Source organism: Abramis brama, assembly GCF_963993115.1.
Source record: "Abramis brama genome assembly, chromosome: 1".
NCBI lineage: Eukaryota > Metazoa > Chordata > Actinopteri > Cypriniformes > Leuciscidae > Abramis > Abramis brama.
Genome location: NC_139963.1, coordinates 8544922 through 8565999, shown reverse-complemented (window position 1 = coordinate 8565999; position 21078 = coordinate 8544922). Strand labels below are relative to the sequence as shown.

General features: G+C 37.8%; 2 protein-coding genes across 4 annotated transcripts; one reads left to right on the top strand and one right to left on the bottom strand.

Annotated features, from left to right (window-relative positions):
- Nucleotides 1-1209: 1209 nt before the first annotated feature.
- On the bottom strand, nt 1210-6216 carry LOC311083698 (uncharacterized protein). Of its 3 annotated transcripts, XM_084115445.1 has the most exons (9): nt 5610-6216; nt 4840-4934; nt 4642-4664; nt 3530-3597; nt 3363-3421; nt 3079-3109; nt 2788-2982; nt 1892-2051; nt 1210-1757 (listed from the first exon to the last, which is right to left on the bottom strand). In XM_084115445.1, exons 2-7 carry the CDS (start codon nt 4853-4855, stop codon nt 2943-2945), a joined length of 237 nt encoding a protein of 78 aa, XP_083971571.1. In that variant the 5' UTR covers nt 4856-4934; nt 5610-6216; the 3' UTR covers nt 1210-1757; nt 1892-2051; nt 2788-2942. The 3 variants fall into 3 exon arrangements, 2 of the variants coding, with proteins under 2 accessions (XP_083971571.1, XP_083971570.1); XM_084115444.1 differs by lacking the exons at nt 4642-4664; nt 4840-4934; XR_014606342.1 differs by lacking the exons at nt 3079-3109; nt 3363-3421; nt 3530-3597; nt 4642-4664; nt 4840-4934 and having other exon boundaries at nt 1212-1757; nt 5610-6151.
- Nucleotides 6217-11927: 5711 nt separating this feature from the next.
- On the top strand, nt 11928-20900 carry LOC311080886 (uncharacterized protein; the record flags this gene model as incomplete). Its single annotated transcript, XM_084111067.1, has 7 exons — nt 11928-12025; nt 12437-13075; nt 16498-16718; nt 17169-17354; nt 17709-17824; nt 18066-18200; nt 19209-20900. 6 exons carry the CDS (start codon nt 11928-11930, stop codon nt 18195-18197), a joined length of 1392 nt encoding a protein of 463 aa, XP_083967193.1. The 3' UTR covers nt 18198-18200; nt 19209-20900.
- Nucleotides 20901-21078: the final 178 nt, after the last annotated feature.

Below are 21078 nucleotides of genomic sequence, written 5' to 3'. Positions count from 1 at the left end.
AATTGTTCCTCTTGTGGCCGTCAGTCATTAAGGATTGAAACGACATGAATATATGATGAATCTCTCTCTCTCTCTCTCTCTCTCTCTCTCTCTTCAATTCAATATGTGCTTTATTGTCATGACAATTGTTCCAATGTATTGCCAAAGCATTCCCAATCACACACACACATGTACATATACATACAATATATATTTTGTATCAATTTTGAATTGATGGATAATATGTATTTTTTGTACATTTTTGTAAATTTATTTTTGTTGTTTAGTGGTTGTTTTGAGTCTTTTGTTTTTGTCGACCTGTCCAGGGACAACAGATGCTAATTAGCTGTTAGCTAACTCTGGTGCAATTGTTTAAATTGTGCGCTGTCCCTGTCAAATAAACAGTAAAAATAAAAAATGTAAGTAGGACAATTAATCAACATTTCAGAATTCTATGAACAATTTAGAATTGTGTGTGTGTGTGTGTGAGAGAATGTGAGTGTGTCACTGACTTTTTCACATAATAAATGTTGAAGTTGTGTTTTATAAGTTAGGGCAAATAATGTCATTTTTTTATATAAAACATCCCTGAGTGTTGCTCAGTCTCCACTTCTCTCTGACATAGATGGGTCTCTCTCTAGCCAACCAGTTCTGTCTGTATCTCTCTCTCACACACACGCGCACACACACACACGTGCACACACACACACACACACACACACTCTTACATCTATTAGGACATTCATTAACACAATTCATTGAATTGTCCTTACCCATCACAACTAAGTGCCTAACCCGAACCCTGACCCTAAACCTTGTCAGTTTTGCATTCCTGGAGTGTCAGATGACACAACACATGTAAAAAATGATCGGTCGAAAATTAGACTGATTATTTTTGACACATTTAGTAAATATTGCTTATTGCAACCAAAAGTGAAGGATCAAAAATGGACACAAACCTCTTTGTTCATCAGTATCTTCATGTTTCATGGTGCATTCATCGGAACAATAGCAAATGACATCTGGCCCAGTTGTGGCCCACATCTTCCAAATTCTTCTGGCCCACATCCCGCATGACGACGACGACTCAACCTGAGTGTGAACCGGGCCAGATCTCAGAAATGGCATGGGCCACATCTGGGCCAGATCTAATTATCATATAATAAAGAAAATACTCAAATTATCAGTCAAAAGTGATTTAATAAATATAAATATTTCATGAATACATTTCAATTTATAAATAGTAATCAAAAACAGGAAACAATACATATTATAAATACATATTATATAAATATGACAAATATAAAATAAAACAGGCGGGGTCCAGAAGGGGAGGACTGCCAGAAACCAGAAGGTAGTCCAAAGAAAACAAATATTTATAAATAAAAATCAAAAACAGGAAACAATAAATATAATAAATACATTATATAAATATATACAATTAAACAGGCAGAGGTCCAGAAGGGGAGGACTGCCAGAAACCAGTCCAAAGAAAACATTAGACCAAGGTCTACATACATATTATGAACAAGGTCAAGCAAGTGTCACTCAGAACCAGGAGACTTTAATAAACAAGTGGAGAATCAGATCTATAGTTCAGAAACAGAGCAAGGCAAAAGGGCAGTCCGTTGAACAGGCGAGTGCCAGAACCAGGAAACAGTCCATTTGTTTGTCTTGCCCGACGGCCTCCATCCCTGTCTGCGGAAAGCTGCAGCATCTCTTTATCCAGTTTTCTACTTCCTGGTCTGTTGCAGTGGAAGTCAAACGGTTTCTTCTGACTGCAGCGACAATGACCAACAGTAAATAAGAGAATTATCATTATTTATTATAAAATCTAACATTTATAGGGAATTGTTTTTTAGCTGACACCAAACACAAATAAAACACAGTAGTTAATTTCAGAAAGCCACACCATTAATTACAGTTTTCAGAGAGGCGTCTTTGAATGCCGCTTTTCCACTGATTCCCCTCCAGGTCATTTGCCGGGCCATGTCGTTTGATAGAAGGAAGCTCAGAATCCGCCACACACTTTCCTTTACTGTTGTGCCTCCCCTCAAGGCTAACGTGTTTATCTGGAAAAATAAATATATGCACAAATAAAGGAACAAGCAAACATCACACTTGATTATAATGTTCAAAAACGGGGTGGGCTTTTACCGGTCAATATAACAGTTCATTTGAAGTTATTTAGCCTATAAAAGGATAGAAGAATAGCCGTTTCTGTTTTGAATAGCATAAAAGTGCGTCCATCCATCATAAAAGTGCTCCACACAGCTCTGGGGGGTTAATAAAGGCTCTTTAAGCGAAGCGATGCATTAGTATAAGAAAAATAAATAGCTTCCAGCAGACAGGCCTTGGACAATATACAGCCATTCACTGCCATTATAAAGCTTGGAAGAGCCAGGACATTTTTTTAATATAACTGATTGTATTTGTCTGAAAGAATAATGTCATATACACCTAGGATGACTTGAGGGTGAGTAAATCATTAGCTAATTTACATTCATTTCAGTTCCTTCAGCAGTAGGAGGAACTTATTCACCACCATCAATCTCATTGGTTAGTGCTAACTATGACCATCCACATTCTGACTTCAGTAAATCAGTTAGAGTGAGTACAGTTGCCGCTTCTTCACCAAGCCAAACCTTTCTTGTTGCTCAACCATTCCATGTCGAACCGGCCCAGCCAGTACAGATATGACTTTAACATGTGGTTGACTACCTTCTGTACCATGAACAATGAACAAAAGATGAAAACACTGACACAGTTAATTGAGTTAAATTGTTCTACTGAAATATGAACTCTCACCACAGCTGTCTTGTAGTCTTCCTGCTGCAGCCGCCCCTCAATGACCTGAAGATGTTGAAAACTTGACAGTGGAAAACAGTCTGTGTTTAATGTTGGGCTGTCTTCTGTAGTTGATTTAACCAATGTTCAATTTAACCAATGTGCCCATCTGTTCTTTAATCATTTCTTGGTTTGCAAGAGTTTTGCGTATCCAAGCTATAAAAAAGAAAAAGATATGAAAAAAAAAAAATGCATATTACTGTGTAAAAAAAAAAAAAAAAAAAAAAGCATTAAAAAAAAAAAAGTCAGTACCACCCTTCACTGAAGCCAGTGTGAGATGATGCTAAAGAGGGGAACACCACAACAATATATTAGTTTGAACATGTTAGAAGGAAGTAAAACTCTTTTTTACTCTATGGCTCTGCAGATTTGGTTGTACATAATTTGGTTTAATAGGTTAACGAGTAAAACACGGTCAGTTTTAGAACTTTAACTGTTGTGAAAGATAACGCATGTTGTGTAACAGTATTTTGGATATATGGGTAAACCTGTAAGATTTGAATGCAGTGTTAGTGAACTGACTCAGTATTACTTACAACTTAAGACCTCTGCCTCTCCATGTCTAAAGTGTGGGGTCGATTCCTTGCTGTCAAGGCTAATTAGTGGGAAAGGCCAAAGTTTAGCAGTAGATTTTAGCACATGTTATATGGGTAAAATATGGGTGTGGGTTAAATGGGAAGAAAAGGTTTTATCGTAAGTTTACGGGTTACTGATGTCCGTTTCAATGGTGTTGATGTCCTCCTTTGGTTGCTGTGGATTTGTTTTTGGCCCCTGATGGCATCAAAACAAGCCATAAATAATGTCACCCCTGAATTTGGCTAACATTAGAGATTAACACAAAACACAAATATATAAGCTGTGTCTGAAATCGCTCCCTATCCACTATATAGTGCACTATTTAGGGTGTCGGCCATTTTGTAGTGATGTCCGAATTTTGAATGAACGACATCATTCCCTACATTTGTTCACTACTTTTACCCACAATCCTCTCTGAACTAGAGCGTACATCCGATGTACACTTGCTGAAGCACAATTTCCCACAATCCAATGCGTAGAGGACTGAGCTCGCATGAAAGTGCGGGAGCGAGTGAGTTTAAACCAGAGATTACTTTACAGCTCATTTCTGCTTTAACATTTATTTAATCCTTATTTTTTACATTTTTATTATTCTTAATCATTACTTGAATAAAACGTATTAAAATATTGAGACAATATATAGATGACTTGTTAAAATTAAATAAGGTAATTTTTTTATTAAAATATTATTTAGGTATTAAAACAATGTGTTTTAACTCGTTAAACTGTAAGGAATAGATGATAATTTGGTGGATGATTTGAACAATATTCGTTGATCATCTGTCATTCAGTGTAATCATAACGGCCGCCTGAGGCGCTCAATGACCCTGTCATCTGGGAGCGTGAGTTTAATAATTTCAATCGATGAAACTACAAAGCTGGCACAGAGGTTTATACAAAATAAAGTCAATATGATTGTTGTTAATATTATTTTATAAAGTAAGTAACATGTAAGATAAAAGGAGTTTTATCACGTGTGACGAAGCCTTTACTGCGACAGCTCCAGCTCTCCGGCGCGCAGTGTAAACGCCAGCGTCCGAATTCACACACTTATTTTCATTCACTCCTTGCAGATATAGTGCACTCAAACGCCATACACTATTATACAGGGATTAGTGAATGAGTGAACGGTTTCAGACACAGCTATAAACATTCTAAGCTAAAAAACATTATAATCCGGTCATTTTAAGCCAAAATGGGGGTCAACCTAGGACAAATTGCAACAGAAGCAAACTCAACTGATTGTGTATCCTCAATATGTCCTGATTAAAAAAATAAAAATAAAATAAATAAAAAAGCCCTGAAAAATCCCATTGGGGATTATACATAAAGGAAGTTGTACTTTACACCAGCCTTTATTAATTATTATTGCAGAGATGGGGTTTGGGGCTGGGTCCGTGGGACTGTTTCTGGGGATTCACTTTTTATTTTACCTACCTTTTGTCTTCTGCATTCTCCTTACCCCTTCTCTCCTGTTCCCTCAGACTCGTCCCCCAGAAACAGTCCCACAGACCCATCCCCAAACCCCATCTCTGCAAAAATAATTAATAAAGGCTGGTTTAAAGTACTTCCTTCTATGTATTAATGCTCATGGGTAGCCTAAACAGGTTCCATTCGGACCTTAAAGGGGTGGTAAAACGCCTTTTTCGAAGGCTTGATTGTGTTTGTGGGGTGCACTGTAATATGTGTTCATGCTTCGTTTTTAAAAATTCGCATTATTTTTCACATATTTAACCATTATTCTACACTGCTCTGTCCCTCGTAAAAACGGTCGGATGATTTCCGCGTTCTATGACACTGTTACTTTTGTATATTTAGACCGATTGTAGCAATATCTGTCGCCTGAACTATTAATCCAATACGAACACTAAACACTGGCTTTACAACAGTAGCCAAATCAAACACAAACCATGTTTAGCATGCCTGTAGATAAACAAGCATGTAGATAAACAATACATAAAAGCTATAGTCAAAGAATAATTTACACTGATCCCATAAACGACAACAACCACGAACATTACAAGTTCGCTGCGCTGGTGACATTAAACAGAAGTTTGTATGTGTTTGTCGGATAAGTATGAATTAACAGTAGCATTTAACAAATTAACAATTAACGTTGTCCTTCGTTTACTTCCTTGCAACAACGTACAATTAACAATACGAACTATTACAGGAAAACACAACGACGAAAAAGAAATCATACTTACAGGTTGTGGCCCGTAAACAGTTTCTGTTTTTAAAGTTGGAGCTGCTCCATCAAGCCGTTGTGCGAATCCTTCATCGGAGGAGGGGTTTATGTAAATATTGGGCTTAGTGATGTCAGCAAGCCCGCAGGAATGTCGTGTAGTCCCTACTGGCCGTTTTTTGTAGTTCTTAGAAATTGATTTTTTAAAAGCAAATATCTCCCTTTGCTTTAAACTTTTACAGTTGTAACTTTGCAGATGTTGTTTATGCTCAAACAGCAACATTACACACTAACTAAAGTTAGAAAAGTGAAATCGTGTTTTACCACCCCTTTAATTAAGGTACTACTCAACCATTTGGTAGACCACACTTTAAGTCACTATATTTCATTGAAAAATGCATCAAGCTCAACTCAACCTGAATGAGCCATCTCTATCGTTTGGTGTAGTTGTGCAATGCTAAAGAAATCCACTAGATGGCGCTGTGTCTGTGAGCAGCCTTTTCAGTGTTCCTTCAAACAGCACGTGACACAGCGAAAACTCACTCATCCTTTGATGACGCATATCAGCGGGACTTTTAAAGGTAAGACTATTTTATTTACTAAATTAATAACATAAGTCTAAATAAGTGGTTCAGATGACCAAACCAAGGTTTTCTTGCATAATTAACATTTTAATTGTTTAGTCAGACATATACATTCATAAATCTGGGATTATATTAAACGTTGATGTTCTGTATGTTGAATATGAATATAAACAATTATATGTGCACACCTATAACTGCGCTTTGAATGAGATTGAATCACATGCTAAATGACCGATCTACCCAGTACTCTCATTCACGAACGAAAGTACCAGTTAGTTCAATTCGTTCACGAACGAGATCTCTCTCTCGTTCAGACTCAAAACAGAGCGATCTCAGTCAGTGATGGGCATATTCGTTCAGTAGATCCAACCAAATACATGCCACTTCACAGCCCGAACTGAAATGCTATTGGCTGACGTTACGCAAATGAGACCTAACCAATACTGTCATATTTTTTTGGTTTGTTTTAGTTTTTAGAGAAGTGCATATGACATGAATAAAACGTAATGAATTCATTTTTGATAATACAAAATGAACACAAGTAGTCAAGTAAATTGTTCAAAGTGCAAAATACCACAAAACTAAGACTAAAACACACAAACAAAATATAAGAAAAGCAGGTAATGAGAAGTGTACATTTAAATCAAGTAAGCAGTCAAGTGCACCCCCCTTAGCTCAAACCAAGTAAAAAATGACGATGTTAATTTGTCTTTGTTATATTTAACCATTAGCTTGCGTTATAAACCTGTTTTCATTACAATGGTAAAGTGTAAATTTGTTTCTTTGATGCAAACATGCTAACTACACAAACCTAGCTCTATCGGTTCGCCATCATTATCGTTCAAACAACTGGTTATTTTCGTTCATGTACCAGTTCGTTCAACTCGTTCACAAACGATAAGATCTCTCTCGTTCAGACTCAAAAGCAACTCGGTCACAGTCAGTGAAGGGCGTATTCGTTCACTACATCCAACAAATCATGCTCCGTCACATCTCATACTCGAAGGCTATTGGCTCGAGGTTCATTCTTTGACAGGTTGAAAACACCGGTTCACTGAGATGCGCATGCGCTGCTAATAGCGTCGCACTGCTGGAGGGAGGGATTTCACATTTCAGTGAACGAGAAATATGAGTCAATGGATTACGTGAACGAGAACGATTCGTTCACCTAAAGGATTCGTTCAAAAAGAATGATTCGTTCACGAACGTAACATCACTACTGTTAGTTCACCTCAACTCCTGATCCGAGACGTTCTTTCCTTTGCAACTTCATATTTATCACGTTTGTTCTCCTCCTCTCGTGTCTCGAGACGTCAGTTGTCGACTCGTCAGTGTCTGACTCTGATCTGTCTGCTGGGCCGTGTGTGATACAGCAGGGCCGGAAACAGAAATGATTAGTTCATCTTTCGAGTCTCGAGTTCGGGTCCGAGTCTTTCGTTCTTCCTGTCAGTCCCATAGAGGCTATGCTGTCAGTAACGGAAAGAGAAAAGATTAGTTCATCTCTCGAGTCTTCGGGTTCGAGTCGTTCGTTCTTCAAGCCACAAACCCATAGCACTATGCAGAAACAGAAATGATTAGTTCATTTTTTTCGAGTCTTCGGGTTTGAGTCCTTCGTTCTTTTGTCACGTGACCGCTGGTATCTCGCATCAAATACAACATTAGATTCGTATTCAGGGATACAAACATGTACGGTCAAAAAAGAGAGAGGTTATCGAAGCCCTCGCCCCGCAGCAAATATCCAGATACTTACATAATTGTGACGAATTTAATCCTTAAGTTATCATTTTGCAGTGTAAGATTACAGTTAACATCATTAAATATTACATAAATGTATTACTATGTATTTTTATTAAATTTAGTGAGTGTATAAATCAGTAGCAAAAAGTAATTCTTGAAAAAAATCTGCACAGTAATTTTATAAAATCTAAACATGTAAATAAAAACAAATTACTGTAACGTAAATGACTCTGGGTTAATGCAAATTAGCTCAAGGATATAGGGAATTTTGGAAATATTAATAATCATAACTCATGATCATAATTCATAAATCGCATATACATTTACTTTATCAATAATCGGTATTTACCTCTTGGCTGGCCTGGTCTCTTTTAATCAATCAGTCACTTGTCCAGCAAATGTATGTAAGATAGCTCATCACAGTTCAGCCAGGGTATTACCGTATTTACAAACTCCAAGAAAGTTTTATCTTCTGGCCACGAACATCAAACTTTGAGTTTATGAATTAAAAACTACTCAAGGTAGTCTATATCATCGAGCTTGTAGCTTAATTAGATCTTTTCATTTAATTGACTTCATAAAAGTGGGTTTTCAAACACAGAGACAGTTAAAAGTATAAATGGATTTTAATAAATGTAAAAACTAGAGAGATTATATGAGCTACAAATATAAACGTACGTAAAAATGCAAACAATAAAACAAACAAACAAACATTTAAACAAACAAGAACATAAGAAATAACGTGATCAGAATAAATTAAATAAAAGAGAGAAAGAAGGATATAGAGAGAAGAGATAGCTGGTAATTATTACAGACAGAAACCTAATTTCAAGAGACACCTGGAATCAGCTTTTGAAAGATCAATATACTTGCAAGGAGAAGAGGAAGAAGGGTGAGAGAGAGAGAGAGCGTGAGAGAGAAGGTGAGTAAGAACTTTTAAAGGGAATCTGCTTACGCCCTCTTTTTTCGACAACAGCAAATCGGATCTTCTGATCTGAGGCGGGAAAAAGTTTCTTTGTTTGTGAGGAAACGCCTACTTTGACTTTATCATGTGAGAAATAGAATTCGTATTTTCTCTCTCAGAAAGATAATACCCATAAGAATACATTTCATTGTAATCTCATACATATATGCAATTCCGTGAGATCACTACGAATAGAATGAGACCAGAAATGGCGTGTACAGAATATGGGAATACAGATATGCATTTCAAATGTAGAATTCTGAGCATTTTAGGTGTCAATTGATTTCTGTGATGCAACATAGACATCTCAATCTGCCATGGAAATTATACACATAAAAATACATATCAAAAGCATTAGTAATGGCTTGTTATATAGGAAAAGTCTGTTTCAAAGTCCACGAGTGTGTTTGTGTGTGTGTGCGTTGGAATGTCACAAGTCTGTAAAGTCACGGGGAGTTCATGCTGAACTGGGGGGGATTCCTGCCACACTGGCGCTGGTGAATTACCCCCGTAGGGAGTAATAACCAGAGCTCGTCTTCCTAAGGACAAAGAAGATGTGTTCGACACCCTCATGATTCACTTAATTTGAAAAGCAGCTGGCCGGATGTCATTGTTGCTACATTACTATTAGTACTCTTATAAAATTCAATCAGGCAATCATACATTTCACCATTTTATATTTATATATTAATGTCAAGAATTCAGAAGTGTATATATTTATATAGCCTACACTACACAGAAATAATATACAATTAAATTATGCTTATTTTAAATGTAATGAGCAGGCTAGGTATAAAAAGAAATATAGGCTTTTAATAATCTTTCAGTGCGCAAAACCATGAAAACATGAAACGCTTCAAAACAGAGCGCACAAAGCGATTATGCGCATCGCGGGTGCAGAATAATGTGCTCAAAGCAACATGGAGTCACAGTGTGCACAAGTGCGCATTTAAAAGTTCACGGCGCAAAGCGAAGAAATGTCGAGCGCACAAATCCTAGTGTCTATCTGTCCAACAGTTTATTGATCATTTGTTTCTTCACAGCTGTTTGAATACCGAGTGGAGAATGATTGACAGGCGCAGAGGAGGGAAAATGAGTTTCCGTAAACTTTAATGATGTAAATAGACTTCTGTCCATCACATTAAGCTATGGAATGGCTTCAGATGACTGTCACCCAAACTGACGTGAGAAAAGCGGGAGGCGCCGAAAAGCGCGCTGTTTGCATCCCTGATGTTGCGTAATGCGCATGCGCGGTCAACGCAAAATGAACGAATCACTCCGAGACAACTCGGTAGTCCCGAGTCATATTAAAGATTCGTTCAAAATGAACAAATCGTTCATGAACGACACATCACTAAGTTAAACACAAGAAGGCTACTAGTGAGTCTCCGTGACGAGTCTGACAGGGATTTCGAGATCGCCCAAAATTTCCTAGATTCGGCTTTTGCGTTCTACAGTCGCCATTCATCATGTTTATCAATTTCCTTATCAATGCACATCAACCAATAACTTGGCGTTCATGTAAACACTACATTCAGATTCACTAATCAGAATGAATTCAGTTAGACTGAAACAAAAGGTGTGCATGTAAACAATGGATGCCGACTGCAGAAAGCAAAAAGCTGAATACCGGACATTTTGGACGATCTCGGCGGCCGGACGTGTCCGGGAAAAATAGGATGGTAACCCCTAATACTTTCTCCTACTACTCAGCTTTCTCCACAGAACAAGAGCCTGTTAGCTTAGCTTCCAAATAAAAGATATCTGACACTATCTGTGTACACTGTGTACATGCTTTGAGTGAGATCGCACCCTCATATGGGCGGTTTGAACACATGCGGGACAGCGCCTTCTACTGGCTGTAGTCTTTAGCCTTTGGACAAAAAATCCTCCGATGACGCAAAATGACAATTTTTGCGTCATCTGAGGATTTTTTTCAGACAAAAAATAAGTAGGCTAAATCTCTCATCTCGGGGGATATGAGGGGGGAAAGCAGGGTAATTTGAAAATACTACAGGTTTTCTACTGATACAAAGCTTAATGCTAAATCCTGAAGTATCCCTTTAAATCATTACATTTACCTCAGAAGAGCCAATCAATGTCCAAGAACTTGGTATTTAGCTAGAAAAATAAACTTTAGAGACAAGCATTTTGACAAATATATATATTGCATATTCATTGTATTTTTACTTAGCCTATTTTAGCCTGTTTAATGTATGTTTGAATAAATTCGTCATGTTTTTTTTGACAGCGACCATTTAAATGTTTTTACTTCAAATAACAATTAGAAACACTGTCAATAAAGTTATTAAAGCATTATTAGAAAAAAAACGTTGTGCAATTTAAATGTAAGTTGCCTATACAAATCAGTACATTTTTTTTACTGTAATATTAATGTACCAACATGGGTTCCTTGTATAGCTTAAAGCATTAGTTAACATTAAAATAACCTGTAGTGTACCTGATACGTGCCAATTAATCATTAAATCGAAATCGAATAAAATTGTGACATTTGTCAATGCCAAGCCCTGCTTGTAAGGCTGGAAGCTTACGCTGCTATTTTAAAACCAATAATGACGTGTATAATTCAAATATTTATCTGACTCCAATATAATTAATCTGACTCTATTAAAGTTGTTGTTATTCTTTGACCTCTTATTCTTTAAATGTGAAGGTCTTTCTTTCTATCAGCTCTGATAGGAATACGTAGGATTTAACCTGAACGTTTAGATAACGAAAGTTATAATCACTTTATAATAATCACTTTAGCTTTAAACATCATCAGTGATAAAAGGAAAGATTATCAAAGCCTTTAAAGCAGACAAAGCCTTTAAATTAAGTCACATGTTTAAATGTACAGACAGTAGAATGGAACAACATACTGTATAGAGAACTTAGTAGTAACAAATAATGCACTGTTGTGCAGACAAGGCCGTAAAAACCTTTCTCAGTATGAGGTTACGCACCAGTGTGCGGGAGTGGCAGGGGTTAAAGCCTTTCTCCTAGATCAACAGTTACCTTTCCTCCTTATACCCTGAGCAAAACATTGTTAAACATGAGTGGAATACCAACACTGAAGGCAGGAAACCAAAAGATGAGGCAAATGGGTGGAGATCAAGAGGGGGAGAAGAACATTAACATATTCTCCTCAATGTGTGTTTAAGCAATAGTACCTAGAATAGAATAGGATACTTTAAAATCTCTATTAAGTTCACCACGTTCAGTTTATAAGCTGTCGGGTGAGACCAAACATGGCATAATTACATATTAGAACACACTAGTAAATAAACAGTATGTAGTTGAAAGCATATGTCCTGTGAAGACAGAACAATCCTGTGCCTGGAGTGTCCCAACAGTCCATATTGATGAAATCCCCTTGCGCTAGATAGGCATTAGCATACTGTGATGATGAAGGCCATTGTGCCACGTTTAATTCACATGTATACCTTTAAAAGGAATTCTACCCTTATTCGTAACATTAACAAGTCGATAGTAAAATAAAAAACGAAGTACATCTGTCATCTCAACGTCTAACAATTAAAGTGTTTCTGTCCTTTGCTCCAGATTTTCAACTCATTCGCTCAACCTGCAGTCTCCACCTTCAACTCGCCTCCCTAAAGATTCAAGTCCCCTTAAACAGCCCTCCTCCACTCTGAAGCCGCCCGCTCATGCTCTCTACACACAGACCAATGGCGTTCAGCCCCAGCCAGCCCGTACACACAAACCAATCCAGAGCGAGATGATCCTGTCTGCCTCATCCACAGGACTCCCCCAGGAGCTCGCCAGTCCCACGCTAAAAAAGAAGAAAAAGAAACTAAAACGACGACATTCGGAAGTAGAGCAGGACGCCCCTAAAGCCTCACCCCCAGAAGAACCAAAGCCAAGTACTGAACACAGGCAGAAGAAGAGGAAGAAGAAGAAGAGGAAACGAGAGCTGGAGGAAGATGGTCTTGAGGTCCAGAGGGAGTGTGTGCCATCTCATCTCGAGCCCCATCAAGATGAGGACTGGTGTCTCGGAGAAACTTGGAGCATCACCTCAGAAGCCAAGGGAAATGAGATCAAGTCGTCTAAAGCAGCGGAGAATTGTCAGACCGAACCTCAGTCAGTGCCTCCGCTTGACCCCGTCCCGAAGAAGAAGAAGAAGAAACACAAACTTCTGGAGCCGCTGGAAGAGCTCAGCAATGGAGTCACAGTCTCAAAGTGGTAAGTTGGTTATTGAAAAGTTTAACCACAGCCGTTGAGTCCGATCAGGGGTGTGTTTCCTGTACAACAGCGTAACTCGCTGCTTTACTGCCGTAGTACGATGCATCGTTGAAGAAATCAACTAGCTAGTTACAACTGTTTCCTGAAACCGTATTTTTGCAAATTGGTCGTTCAACCACGCTGGTTAATGAGGTCACGCAGCTGTAGGAGTAATTACTTATTTTAATGAATCTGTTTGAGATTGAATTAACGCTAGATGTTTCACTATAAAGTACGGACATGGCATCTGAGGACTTTTTCTCATTTTTCTCAGTTATTTTGCTTTATTTCCAGATTCAATCATAGGCTCGTTCTTGCGTACCAGAGCACTTTTGCACACGTGCACTCTTCAAAAACAACACTTTAAATCTCTTGACAAACAAAAAGACATAAATTACATTAGTATGTATTCTAAATAAAAGATACAGATTGTACTGAATGTCAGCTTGCTTATTTTGCTCAAGATAAGGATTTATTAAGTCCACATGTCATGCAAACAAGAAACTCTGCTTCTAACCACAGATCGAGTGCTGTCATACCACACAAGTTTGCGATGCTGTTTGTGAATGTACGTTAGAATGATGGTTTTGGGAAAAACAGAATACCCAAATATTCTTGATCAGCATGTTCTGTGCATGCAGTTTGTAGGGGAAAAAAAAAAATCTAGAGACACTAAAATTTTTTTAGCGTCAGTACTATACTGAACAAAATTAGAAACGCAACACTTTTGTTTTTGCCCCCATTTTTTATGAGCTGACCTCAAAGATCTAAGACTTTTTCTATGTACACAAAAGGCCTATTTCTCTCAAATATTGTTCACAAATCTGTCTAAATCTGTGTTAGTGAGCACTTCTCCTTTGCCGAGATGATCCATTCACCTCACAGGTGTGGCATATCAAGATGCTGATTAGACAGCATGATTATTGCACAGGTGTGCCTTAGGCTGGCCACAATAAAAGGCCACTCTAAAATGTGCAGTTTTATCACACAGCACAATGCCACACGTGTCGCAAGTTTTGAGGGAGCGTGCAATAGGCATGCTGACTGCAAGAATGTCCACCAGAGCCGTTGCCCGTGAATTGAATGTTCATTTCTCTACCATAAGCCGTCTCCAAAGGCGTTTCAGAGAATTTGGCAGTACATCCAACCGGCCTCACAACCGCAGACCACGTGTAACCACACCAGCCCAGGACCTCCACATCCAGCATCTTCACCTCCAAGATCGTCTGAGACCAGCCACCTGGACAGCTGCTGCAACAATCGTTTTGCATAACCAAAGAATTTCTGCACAACCTGTCAGAAACCATCTCAGGGAAGCTTATCTGCATGCTTGTGGTCCTCATCGGGGTCTCGACCTGACTGCAGTTCGTCATCGTAACCGACTTGAGAGGGCAAATGCATACCTGTGCAATAATAATTGATATGCCACTGCTGTGAGGTGGATGGATTATCTTGGCAAAGGAGAAGTGCTCACTTATACAGATTAGTGAACAATATTTGAGAGGAATAGGCCTTATGTGTACACAGAAAAAGTCTTAGATCTTTGAGTTCAGCTCATGAAAAATGGGGGCAAAAGCAAAAGTTTTGCATTTATAATTTTGTTCCGTGTACATTAATCTCTCTCTCTCTCTCTCTCTCTCTCTCTCTCTCTCTCTCTCTCTCTCTCTCTCTCTCTCTCTCTCTCTCTCTCTCTCTCTCTCTCTCTCTCTCTCTCTCTCTCTCTCTCTCTCTCTCTCTCTCTCTCTCTCTCTCTCTCTCTCTCTCTCTCTCTCTCTCTCTCTCTCTCTCTCTCTCTCTCTCTCTATATATATATATATATATATATATATATATATATATACAGTGCTATGCATAAGTTTAGACACCCATGCTAAAGTTGACTAAAAAGAGGAATAAAAAAAATCATCTTTTGGAAATTGAACTTAATGCCTTAATTAAAAAAATTAGGAAAAATCCAACCTTTAAAGACACCAATTTTCTTTGTGAATGAATAATGTATCGTAAATAAATAAATGTTCTTCCTTAAAATACAGGGTGCATAAGTCTGGACACCCCTATGTTAAATTCCCATAGAGGCAGGCAGATTTTTATTTTTAAAGGCCAGTTACTTCATGGATCCAGGATACTATGAATCCCGATAAAGTTCCCTTGGCCATACCTAGAGATTGGCTTGGGTTTATTTCAGTTAGCCTAATAGCTGGTTTGATTTGCATTGAGAGATGATCTTATGGAAAGTACCCCATGCCAATCTCTAGGTATGGTGAAGGCTATGTGATGATGTGGGGCTATTTTAATTCCAAAGGCCAAGGGAACTTTATCGGGATGCATAGTATCCTGGATCCATGAAGTAACTGGCCTTTAAAAATAAAAATCTGCCTGCCTCTATGGGAATTTAACATAGGGGTGTCCAAACTTATGCACCCTGTATTTTAAGGAAGAACATTTATTTATTTACGATACATTATTCATTCACAAAGAAAATTGGTGTCCTTAAAGGCTGGATTTTTCCTAATTTTTTAAATTAAGGCATTAAGTTCAATTTCCAAAAGATGATTTTTTTATTCCTCTTTTTAGTCAACTTTAGCATGGGTGTCTAAACTTATGCATAGCACTGTATATATATAATGTATAATAATGCAATGGGGGATTATTTGTGGGGATTATTATCTGATAATGCCAAATGTCTTATGTTACCAGTAAAAAGTTGTTATTTTAAATATATCTAGTCACTGACAGAGCGCAAGCATTTTCGTCTAAAATAATTCTGTTTTTCAGCTTCAAAATCATGAATATTTTTATTCTAGTGTCTCTATTGTCCTGTGCTTTGGGTTTCCAGCATCAAGTCCAAGCCTATTCATTTATGAACCCCCAATGTAATCAAGTTAATTTTTTGTTAACCTTATACCAAATGTCTTGGAGTATCACAATAATATCGTATTGTGAGTTCAGTATCGCGATATGTATCGAATCATGACATGAGGAGGGTATTGTTACACCCCTAATACAAACACATTTCATCACTCTCATTTATAACTTCTGAAGTGAAGTAGCACAGACATTGGACAAAGATGAAACTTTCTAATGTGCATGTTTTGACTGCTTGTGTCAATGGAGGACATTTTAAACGCTATTTGATTGGCTGTATTTATCAAAACTTAATGGGCTTTACACAAATTTTGCTACAACTTTGCACCCAACCAAAAGGCATTTTAAACTTTTATAGTATAACTTATTTTGTAGTTTAAGTCTGTGCCATTATTTAAAGAATTACAATGGTTTCTAAATTCCTGTTTAATATTGTATCTCTTTGAATGTGCATATCATTTAAGTACAGTACATCTACCTTCATTTAACCTGGTAAATGGCTTCTTCTTTTCATCCAGTGCTGTTGTAAAAGAGGTCGGTGGTACAAACTCAAAGACAAAGGACCTAGAAGAGACCAGGAAGAAGAAGAAAAAGAGGAAACTAAAAGACTTCAGAGAAGAGGAGGAGAAGCCGAGGAATGAAGAAGAACTTCACAGGGAGCTTCGAGAGACCAATGGAGACGAGTCTCCTAGTCAGATGGGAAATACGGATACACAGAAACCTAGTAAACCCAATACAGGTATAAATACATTTGCTGCCGTAAGATCATAGACAATATGAGGGGTTTTAGATGGTATTGATTAGTGGAAACAAACATTTCCCTTATTATTGATCAAGCTTTTGGTTTTATTAGGTCTTTACTTCTAAAAGCTAGCTTTTGCTTGATGGGCTTATATTCATCCAAGTCATATTTCACCACAAAACCAACAGGACGAAAAGACACTTATGCACTGCAAAAAGATTTAAAGAATGCAAGTTTTTGTCAGGACAAGCTTCTGTTCCTCTGCTTGAAGCACATCAATCCATCACACTTTACTATTTACTTAAGGTTGAATTACATTCGTAATGGACTTCAAATGAACTATACACCAGAACACACTTACATTTTTTTATGTGGCTTTGGTTCTTGGTGTGCACCAATATCTGACATCATATTTCATAGTTAACCTTCTGGGCTTTTCTGTCACAGCTGCAGTGTTCGTTTGGGACAGCCAGGTTCAGGACGGCTACAAGCGCAAGCAGAGCCTTCAGGAAGCCGAGGGCGTGTCGAGGAAAGGCTCGTGCTCCGCTCCTATTGGCTGGGATGGCAAGAAAAGCTGTGATGTTGTCGAGGAGCTCCTCAAGAACTCCTCAGATAAAGCCTATGGAACTGAGGGTGAGTTGTCGGTCAGAAGTCAACCGAACCTTGTGTGCAAAACTTCTCAGCTTTCCTGACAGTTGGAGAGGTTAGGATTTATTTCTGAATCTTAACATGTTTATCTATATCTCAAAAGCTAATGGACAATTTCTGTTTCTGTTCCGATGCATTTCAATGGGACAGTGTGTGCTTGTTTCCTCGTTCAGATGGGAAAAACAATAAATACTTGGCAGTTGAATTATTAAATTTACCTTTTTTCTTATGAAGCAGTTTTTGTGAGGAATTAAGATCATAGTCCTCAGTTGCTCATATGCTTGAATTCTTAGCATGACCTGAAATATTGACAGTGTTTTGAATAATTTCCTCCTCCAGTTCTCAGTTGGGATGGAGATCCGTCGGCCATCAGCAGAGACGCCAGAGAAGATGTACGCGATGCCAAAAACGACACTGTCCTTGACGAGTGGGACAGGGAGTTTGACAGTGGAAAAGTGAGGACTACAACTTGGACTTCAATATTTCAATATTTTTGAGCATTACTTGCACCAGGAAACTCATTTTGACTGGAAATGACTATGGTTGCATCTTAGACTGCTAGTCGGTGGAATATTTTACTTCTTTTTCATTTTTTTTTTTTTTTTTAAACAAAATGTATGTATACTGTGAACAGTGTTTTATTTATTACCTAGTACAGCACAATAAACTGAGTTATTTCATTTCCCTCTCGATTAGGTGAAGAAAATGAAAAAATACAAAAAGGAGAAGAGGAGGAATGGAAACGTCTTCCAGAAGATCCAAGAGCGTCGTAACATGTGGTCGGTCACGCCGGGAGGCAGGCGGAGCAGTCTGGGCTATCGCCACTGAAAGGTGCTCGGACGGTTTTTGTTTTTCTCCTCAGTTCAAACAAACACTCTTTTTCTATGCAATGTTACAAAAGTATTAAACTATTGTCCATCCTTTTTTATCATACTTTTGAAATTTGTCACATTTTAATGTTTGATTTGACTTAAGTTTACATTAAAAATTTATCGAAGAAAAAAAAGAATTACCGTTTTACTTCTGTTAAACATTTTCAATAAACAAACAGTGGTCTCTCAACTTTGCCAATCTCATAAATGACACTGAAGACACCGGTCAAGTAGAGGTGTAAAGTGTCTTGACCTCTACGACCAAAATGTTATTTCCCGATATGAGATCTTATTTCACGATAACAATATATCATAAAATAGTTATTTTGTGTGTTATCATCTAATTTCTGTTATTAAAAATAAGAAAAAAGCAGCAAATTACAAACAATAGGATAAAAATATTATATTATTAATTAAATATGAATTGTTAAAATATAATTTTGCTTTAAATCTAATTAAGTTTTTCAGGTACAATGTTTTTTTACATGTAGTTAGAATTAGTACAGAAATGTAATTAAATGTAAAAATAAAATATTGCGTAGTCACATTAATGACACAAAGCAGCAGGTTTATTAGGCTACTGTCACTTTAAGAGCAAACACACAAATCCAATACACTGATGCACATCCGGTTTACACCCAACTGTTTACTTTCACGTGAGACATAACTGGCTGCGTTCACATGAATACTCCACACGATGGCCATTTTGACATAATTGTGTGTGTCCATTCAGGCCAGTGTGTCATCGCAACTAAAGTTGATCATTTGCATCTCTTTTTAAGTCTTGTGATTTTAAACCATTCCAATTTAAAGCAAACTCTTTGTCTTTACTAATAGGCAGACTTAAAATTTCAGAATTACTTATATGTATATATTATAAATTGATCATAGCCATTAGTGGGAACTTGGAGAATAACAAGAATGTTCTTATCTGTTTGTAACGAGCCCTTTCACTGTCTTTCTGCAGTTTTGAAATGCGGATCCCGTGTGTGTTTCTCCTGACCAGACCAGTTGCCTTATTGGATCAGAAGCAGTCGGATCTGTCTCAGATTCCTCTGAAGTCCACCCAGAATGCAGCAGTACTGTGAAATAAAGCGATGAGGCTGAGGCTTTAGTCACCGTCTGAAATCCAAAATATACGCCACTAAAGGTGCCATTATGATCTTCGAATCATAGCAAATGTGGCACACTGCAGAGTCGGCACCCTGTTAACCTTTGATGGTCTCAGTTATTCTTATTGTAATAAGAACAGATGTTCACCAGGGCCAGTTTTATCGAGGCGAGACTTGGCGATCATTCGGGCTGTAATGGCCAATGGTGCGTGATCTGAGGGCTTCTGTCGAGAGGAGAAACAGGAAAATTAAGCCCCTCCCTCCAATGTTTTTAAGCATAATTTGTCTGGACTCAACGAATAACATCATTGTTCCCATTAGGGAACTTTTGCTCACTTGATTATTTTGCTTTTTCATATTTGAGCCGGTCACTATTAGGCAGTTCTTTGCCTGTGTTGCCTTTTAGTTTGCCACAGGCACACGGCCCTGGTGTCTTACATTGCAATACATTTATTGCTTGTGATTGTATATTTTCATGTCTTGCCTGCTTGAATACTAGCCCATCCTCCCCAACTTTTGCAGTGTTTTTTTTTTTTTCTTCATCAAACAGAACTCTATTCAATAACATTTTTGAAGTGAAACGAGTCTCTTGTGGGAATTTCCGCTGTCTCTATAAAGCATCTCTTCAGATTTCCCAAAACGTCACCATTTCCAGTCAGACGACGTGGTCTTTTATGCACAGTGCTGCATACAACAATGCAATACATTTCATCCATGTGAGCTAAAAAAAAAACATGGGCCTTAACACAAACCACTGTGTTTTGCCAGGTGGGGTGAATTCCTGAATAATCGGAGTATCCCCTTGTCTTTGATTTAGCGTGTCCCATCCTCTTTTCTACTCTCTATGCAACAACAGCAATCCCATGGATGCTCTAGTCCAGGGAAAGACTCTCCAAAAGCTGGTCCAAACATCATCTCTGTGAGCTGTAAACACCCTGTCATGTTCCACGTCTGTTAACGGTGCATTGGGTCAAAATGATGATGTACATGCTTATCCACTGAAGAGCTGTCATAGGAGTAAACCAATGTTGACGCTTTCCTATTTAGAACATTGTACAGTCTTACCTTGTGCTCTCTGTGACCCCCTCCAGTCGTTCTTGTTGTTAAACACCATCCCTTTCACGACTCCTTGGGTTTTAGAAAAGTTGCCTTGGTTTAATTTTTAAAAATGAATAGAACATATTGCGAATTATACTTATTGAAACATGTTAAAATGCACATTGCTAAACGGAAGCCTAATGTATTTAAGGTCTGTGGAATTGTAAATGGGAAGTTCTAATAAAACAATAGATGTGTGTTTGAAAGACTGCTCTGAGGTCTTGTTCAGGAGCCAGACAAAGACTTCCCTATGCGTTCTGTAGGATGTCTGTATTCTCTTAGAAATTCACTTGAGATAGGTTATTTTCAAAGAGGTTGGACACTGAAGAACAGTGTCTTTGTCATATTTGAATCGATGGTTCTGTATCTAATGCCTTTTCTGAAAAGAAGTCATTCAGTATTGCAAATACATAAATATAGATATACTTGGTGCAATAAAGTTGTGACTTTTGTGACTAGCTGGTTTTTGGGTTGTTTTCTTTAATGCTCTTCGTCAATCTAAAAACACAAAACATGACTTGGGATCAGTTTCTTATACAAAGCTATCATATGGCTTCAGAAGACTTTGGATATAATGCACAATTTTCATGTAGCACTTTTATGATGTTTTTAATGTCCTCATTTGGA